The sequence below is a fragment of the Amphiprion ocellaris genome, chromosome 17, assembly GCF_022539595.1.
Source record: "Amphiprion ocellaris isolate individual 3 ecotype Okinawa chromosome 17, ASM2253959v1, whole genome shotgun sequence".
Taxonomy (NCBI): domain Eukaryota; kingdom Metazoa; phylum Chordata; class Actinopteri; family Pomacentridae; genus Amphiprion; species Amphiprion ocellaris.
In genome coordinates, this window is record NC_072782.1 from 7,419,118 (window position 1) to 7,426,747 (window position 7,630).

Sequence of the window (7,630 nt, forward strand, 5' to 3'; positions counted from 1 at the left end):
CAAAAGTTTCCAGATGTGTTCTTTTACAGTTTCGATGTCTTATAGCTGGTTTGTTAGTATGTTTTCAGTTGAGAAGATTAGTTTGTTATTTTTTTTGGATCACTGTTTTTTTTGTTTTTTTTTTTTTTTTACTAACAATATCATATGATATTTCTATACAAAATTCTGGATTTTTGTCCTGTATAAGCAACGCTGAAAGCAGTCTCCCTTGCTTCTTTGACTATCTCTTTACCCTTTGCTTCTCTCGTCTCCAGCCTCATCCCGTCTTCAGTAGTAATCTACAATGTATAAAATAATTAAATTTAATTCACATTACCGCATTTTTACAGAAATATATTTAACTTCATTTCCATAATCAAACATAGAATTTTAGAAAATTTGTATCACAAAAAAACCCACTGTCTTAATGTAAGTTATTAACTGGGAAAGTTTCATATTGAATAAAGTATTGGTTAAAATTTAACAGTATTCGCCTGCAGTGTCTCACCTGCAGCTACAGTGCCGCTACATTGTGAATTCCAACACCTAATTTTGACTTGAAATTTGGTTTCTGCCAGCAGATTGAAACCAGATCTGACAATTTAAATAATATTGCAAAAATCCATGGTAATCCATTACAATACAACAACTCACTGTTCAAATTCCTGCAATAAATATAGGTTCTAGTAAGGCAATTTGGTGTCATTACAAACAGTACAAAGTTTTCTCAGAAGCTATAAAAAACACACAAAAAAATTGCATTCAAGAGTGAAACACATTGCCAGAGGATGTTACAAATTGTGCGCCACTTTAGAAAATCTCCAAGTTGCAACTTGCAAAATTGTCTTTCCTGTTGCGTCACTCTTCTTGTAACAGTAAAAGAAGCTGATGAGCTCAGCGAGGTTCAGACTTCCAGGGAATGATAAAGATTCTCTGAGCAACTTGTCACACAGCTGCCTCCACATCTGTGTCTGGTATCTGAACGTCCAGCCACTGTGAATATGAAAAATGAAGACTAACTGGCACTGTTTACAGAAGAGCAGGGTCTCTTCCTTTATCTTCACAAAACAACGCATTTCTTCTTCCTCTTGTAGTTCCTTTGTTTACGTCTGAAGGCCAGAGCCTTTTTGGTCGCCTCTCTGAATATGTCTTCCACGTTCTCCTGATATTTCGCCGAACACTCGAGGTACAGCTCTGCATTCATCTGCTGCCGTGTCTCCTCACCCTGCATCCAACACCAAGAAGAACACTAAATGGGTCAATATAGAATTGCAGGACTTTCTGTAACATAGTTGACAGGTATCATAATTGACATTTTTGTTGTTTTCAGGCCTAAAATCAACATGGCCGCCTATAACCAAACACCATACGGCATTTTTATAGAAAGATTCTTCTAAATATTATATATACAACTGAGTAAAACTGAATTTTTGAAAGTTATTTATAAAGATATTATAGTAAACCTGTTGACATGCCATAAATCCACACATGACTCACACACTACTTTATATTAAATAACTCAGAAAGCCTTGGAGTCTGGCCAGTCTTTTCTTCAGGAGGAAATGACATCATGTGGAGCAGGTCATGTGATCTGGAATTAACACACTTCCTTGAGAGGTGTTTTTGTAATGGGGAACTTAGTTAAAAATGATTTCTTGGACAAAGATACAATTTGTTATTTTCCATATAAAATTTGATATATTGGCAAAAAAGAAATATCTGTCATGATTATCTCAACTTAATAAAAAGAACACAATCAAAACAGTTTTTGAATCAGCTCATTTTATTATTGTTTAGATAACTAGAAGGTGGTTATTAAATTGGGACGGTTATTTAGTTGACATTTTAGTGATATCCAGTCATTTTTTATTAATAAGTGATTGTTTCCATAATAAATAATTATGGGATTTGTAAAGACATGATCATAATGAACATAATACATATGTATGCAAGATATATCCCATCAACTTCAAAAGTCCCTCAATTATATATTGACACAAATCACTGCAGTGGCACTGACAACTAAAAAAAAGCATTTGGAAGGGATTTGTTCTTGTCAACACAGGTAGATGTGGTTGTATGCTCTGGTTAAGGTGTTTCCTCTTGCATATTTCAGTTTACATCCTGTAGCCTCGGCTGAAAGGCCTGTTTTCACTGCACACTTCTCCTTTCCTTACCTGTGTGTAGGTGATGGGAGCCAGATCCATGGCCTTCAGCTTCCTTGCACACTCTTTGTCCTTCCTGAGGTCGGTCTTGCAGCCTATCAGGATGACCGGTACGTCCTGACAGAAGTGCTTCACCTCTGGGTACCACTGCAGAAACACAATAAGGATCCAGGAGTCTGATTCACTGCATTTAACATCAGACTTTTCGGGGCTGCAGGACTGAATTATCTGATTTCCCTGCAGAGCGGCTGCACCAGGATCAATGTCCACATGAGGGCTTACTCACCTGCATGAGTCAATCATAGCTAAGAGAATGCAGCCAGCACAAACACACACAGTCTATCAATCATTTACAAAGAGCAAACCTGAAACTCCAGTTCAACATTTTTGTCTCTTTGTACCTGAATGTGTAACTTGGCACTGTTGCAATGATTACCTTTATCATGACATTCTCGAAGCTGGTGGGGTTTGTAACATCAAAGCAGACTAAAATCAGATTGGCCTCTTGGTATGAGAGCGGCCTCAGTCTGTCATAGTCCTCCTGTCCTAGAAGAAAAAAAGGCGTGAATATGTGTTAGCGGATGAATGCATGCACGCACAAATACCAAATAATGTGTGTGAAAGAGCAGCGGGACTCAACAAAAGCGGTTGTGTTTGCAGCCTGAACATAAAGATATAACGTATGTGACAAAGTTTGGTCTGATACACGAAAACCACATCCTGGCTTCAGCTTCCTCCTCCGCTGATGTAAGGCGCCCTGCTGCAATTACACAAAAGATAAGCTGCCGGCACAGACTGTCGTGGCTTTTTCGAGAAATGAAAAGGCTTTGAAAATTCATAGGAACATTTGATGCGCCACAGAGACACAGCAGTTTGTGTCACTTTTCAGTCAAACTGGTTTGTTTTCTTTCAATCCACATTAGTGCTGCATCGTTTTCTACACAAAAACTCTCAGGTATATATGTGGAAGTTAACTAATAGAGCTAAAACAGGACATCTGATAGCGTCTGATCAGAGAATTGCACTAGTGTTTACTGTAAGAAAACATTAGGGTTCATAGACAAACATAGAAATACAGTAACTCTGCTTTTTGAAATCTTACTGAACATATAAATTCATATAAATGTGCCCTTTATATTTACTAATATATTAGTCAGTTCCTGAAACATGATGCTGATGATGCTCTGACATAAACACCGACCTTTACTGCTTCCCCTCGTGTCTTTCAGTGTCACAACAACGAGATAAAGGCTGAATCCACACGGCGGGAGGCTGCCTGAACTTGTAATCTTAAGAGATGTAAAACTATAAGGTTGTTTCCACTCCTCTGAGTCGGTATGTGTGATGTTTATCTGCAGTGTTTCTACTGTACTCCACTCAGGGGACAGTGTGTGGCCCTCAAACTCAGCAGGCTCAGAACCCCAATGTCTTTCCACATAATGTGAAATGTAGTGTAGAGCTGAATCATAAATATGGAGCTGATCACTGATTTTTTGTCTTACCAGCTGTGTCATACAGGTTGAGCTTGATTTCTTTTCCTCCAATAGAGACAGTGGCGACGTATTTTTCGAACACTGATGGTGCATATTTCTGTTGTTGACACACACACACACACACACACACACACACACACAAAATCCCACTTTATAATACAAAATATATGTCTGTGTATTTAGTTACATGGTTTTACAAACATTTGGATTGAAAAAAATGGCTGGATACATTTAAATTTCAACAATATCAGTGTTTTTATTAGAATCTCTCACAGTTATTCCCAGAAATTGTATCTGTACTGATAAACAAATGCACAATTTCAAAAGATGTGGTACATGAAACGACACAGGAGCTCTTCTTACCTCTGGAAAATCACCTTTGGCATATACCATCACCAGAGATGTTTTCCCGCAGCCTCCATCTCCCACAATCACAATTTTAAGTTCTTGTTCCCTTTTCGTGGTACCATTACCGGTGGTGGTGGCACCGTTTTGTGTCATTTCTCCTCCAAACAGTCACACAGGTGCCAGGCAGGGCAGGGCTGAAGATGTTACCTCCGGTTTTAAACTAAATACATGGCAAACCCTGATGAATGTACATTTGGAAGGGCTGAGATGATTCACAGGCGGTGAGAAGAGAGAGGAACAGGCGAGCTTCATGTTTTACCAGGTAGCTGCTCACCGCTTCCTGTTCCTGTCACAGTGAAGCTGCCTCCAGTTGACCCTCCACACTCCTCTGCTGTCCTGTCGTCAGTCTGTTCACTCGGAGCTGCAGCTGATGTGAAGCTGCTGAGTCTGGCTGCTTCTGCTTCCTCTATTGCATGTGTTTCATTTTCTGGGTGGGTACTCAATCTGAAGTACTTCCTCCACTGACCGTGTGCTTGTGAGTGTGAGAAGGAGAGAGATTACACTTAAAATGTTCAGTTTAATGCTGAACTAGCCTGAGCAGGTTTTTCGGTAAACACCGGCACTGGCAGATTTCTAGATTCTTATCTGTGATGTTATGAATGTGCATCCTGGAGATGCTGTGATCAGAGTGAATGGGGGTGGCTCCACCCACTGTGTGCATGCAAACTGGTTTCCGTATAAACTTTTACTGGCAAAAGGTCAACTCCTGCTGTGCTGCAAATACACTGAGTCTGTATGCATTTTTAAAAGGTAACCACCCTTTTTCACCATCAGTTTGTGATGTTTGGCTCATTCAGTGAATAGTGTTTGTTTAAATGCTGTAGAAATCCTGAGTTTGTCATTGAGAAAATGCCTTCAGGAAGCATAAAACCAGTTTAAATGTCGAATCTTTTACACAACTGAGAAACAAGCAAAGTCTTTGACCATGTGTGTTTCAGATTAAATAGTATATTAGTTGAAATGAAAGTGTTTTCTGTTCATACAGTTATTTTTGAATCCTCAGCAAGACATCACTTGTTTGTAATGCTGGAAAATCACAGATTAATCATCGGGACAAACTACTCTCCCTCGTGTCTCAAGACGTAATGTACAGAGTTAGAACTACATAAGCAAAACAAAAGAGATAAGGACTCAGATGTTTAGTTCATCTCTTTACTAGCATGTGATGAGAAGCTATTCTACAACATGAGGAATATCTTATCGGTGTTTCAGTAAAAATAACCGTCTAATCACGAGTGGATGTGACAAATTAGGGTTAAACGCTGAGCCAGAAGTGGTATCTGTTAGTGATCAAAGACAAAATGCACAGTAGGTGTTAAGTCCAGCCGTGTTGCCTTCGAGTATCAACTAGATATTATGTCTGTGTATTTTTATAGACATCGTATATGCAGTAAAAGATGTGGGGATATGGTTCAGCCACGTCTGTGATTGCTGATAATCACAACCAGGTCGGCTGCAGTGGGTGTCAGGAGAGAGCAGATCACAGGGAAAGAGTGTGTGAATGACTTGAACACACAAAAATGTTGGATTTAGGATCCAGTCTGGAACATTTTCAAACACAACTCAAACTGAGGTAGGCTTCAAAGCTAAATTTTAAGGTTAAATTACACTAAAGGGAAAGAATGCAGTTAGTTTGTGGGTAGGAGTGCAGGAAATTTGAGCAAGCTGTCCCTTTAAGAGGAAAAGCTGACACCCTTCGCCTATTTTTGAAAAAGAACACATTTAATCATTTTTAAGTATGAATACACACACATATTTATAATAGTACCTAAAAGGAAATCTCATCCATATTGTAAACTGTGGCTAAAAAAAAAAAAAAAAAATCACCCTGCAGTCTGAATGATGTGTATATTTTGGGTTTTATATATATACAGTGTATCTGTCACGACAGCTCAAATACTGTTTGAAATCTGGGCCTAAAAATCATTTAAAGTTAAAAAAAAATTACAAATGTACAACAACCTGCTTTAGCTTCCACAACAACAAACCATAAGCATTAGTGTATAGTCTATTTATTTAAGCACATCACAAACACAGACAGGTGACAATATTGTCAAGTTAAGGAGGCTAAATTACAAACCATACTGTGGAATATTAACTCACTACACATGCAAATCTTCAAGAGCTAGAAAGAAGAAAATCCAGTGTTGTAAATAGATACAGTACCATGTGCATGACAAAAATCCTTGAAAAATCGTGATAAGTAATCAAAAAAAGACACACAGAGCTCCGAGGATGCCTGATTTGATTCAGTGAACAATCCGTCAGAACAAAAGACAAAGAAAGAAAAGCTCTCACAGCAGTGTGCCTGTCTGCTTGCTTATTCTGACTCCACAGCAATCAGCCATTCACGGAGGAAGAGGTTCTGTCATGTGCACCATATGCCTCTACAAAAGGCTACGGTGTGGTGTAGCACAAGCCATGAAAAATGCCTACATAATAAATCATTTTAGAAAGTGCTTGTTTGACTTACAAGAAGAAACCTGGCATCCTAACTCATGGATAAAGTAGCCTAGAAAGGATATTAAATTGTCCTGTAGGTGTACAAAATATCCACACGCACACAGCCCCCTTTTTTTCATCAATTAATAAACAAAGAACAATTTTCAAAATGTTTTTTCCGCCGTGCAGATAGAGAGACAGCTGTCCTGTAGAAGAAAGAGAGGCCAATCCCCGGTGTGGAATATTCCAGTCTGTCAGCGGCAAGGCTGAGTAGCGCAACCCACCGGGGAGGGATTTTTTTTTTCTTTTCTTTATTAACAAAGGCCTATCCTATCAATAACCTCAGTGGCGGATTTCAACGCAAAACACCCCTACCTAATGTCACATATTCACCGTCTTTATGATTTTGTCGCCATCGCATTGGGGGTTGGAGTGTAGAGAGCGAAGCTTTAGAGAGGGGAAGGGTGTCGACAGACTCGTGACCTGAATGCGCGCATTTGGCAGCCCGAGGGTAGGAGTGGAGAGCAAGAAAAACAGGCCTCTGACACACACACACGCCGCGATTTTGAAGGCGCAAACACGCACAAACACACTAAAAAAAGGCGTGCGTAAAAAGGCGCTAAAGATGCACCCGGGGACCCACTTTTACGCACGAGAACAAAGACCCTCCCCGCTTGTATTTTTAACTCCTTCGCCGCAAAAATAGACAGGCTGGCATCGTGTTTGTTTGCACTCTTATTTACAGCGGCTTGAAACAGTCGGTATTGGTGATCCGTCTGGTTTTTTGCCTTTTACGCGCGGAAGCCCGACGCAGCGCTCGAGTTATTTTCACCCAGACACAGAACAACAGGGCTGCTGCGGAGGATTCCTGTTGACCTTATATGGCAGTGTGGGGGTGCTGCTCTCATGGCAACCGTCCAGAGCTCTCGGATTACTGCCGTTGCCAGGGCGAGTCAGCCCAGCAACGCGACAGCCTGAATACGCCGCGTCCTATTAAAGTTTCCTTCCTTTAACACGCAGTGTCGACTGATTTTTTGTCTTCTTGTAAAACACGCACCATTTCGAGAAAAATCACCCATGTGACGCTGTGCTTTGTCTTCGTGCTGATTCACTCAGAAACGCCGAGAAACGTCCTCGGTTTAA

At 40.1% G+C, this 7,630-nt stretch overlaps 1 protein-coding gene across 1 annotated transcript; it reads right to left on the reverse strand.

The window, feature by feature from the left end:
- Positions 1 to 81: 81 nt before the first annotated feature.
- rhof (ras homolog family member F) lies at positions 82 to 5,832 on the reverse strand. Its single transcript, XM_023290201.3, has 5 exons — positions 4,001 to 5,832; positions 3,647 to 3,734; positions 2,581 to 2,690; positions 2,157 to 2,291; positions 82 to 1,204 (listed from the first exon to the last, which is right to left on the reverse strand). Exons 1-5 carry the CDS (start codon positions 4,136 to 4,138, stop codon positions 1,040 to 1,042), a joined length of 636 nt encoding a protein of 211 aa, XP_023145969.2. The 5' UTR covers positions 4,139 to 5,832; the 3' UTR covers positions 82 to 1,039.
- Between the last annotated feature and the right edge of the window lie 1,798 nt (positions 5,833 to 7,630).

Bases quoted from the DNA above. Each gene is read 5' to 3' on its own strand.
- rhof (XM_023290201.3), bottom strand. From the start codon at position 4,138: ATGACACAAAACGGTGCCACCACCACCGGTAATGGTACCACGAAAAGG. The intron at 2,691-3,646 runs GTAAGACAAAAA...TTTTTCTTCTAG, and splicing joins CAACCTGTATGACACAGCTG to GACAGGAGGACTATGACAGA. The intron at 1,205-2,156 runs GTAAGGAAAGGA...TGTTGGATGCAG, and splicing joins CTCCCATCACCTACACACAG to GGTGAGGAGACACGGCAGCA.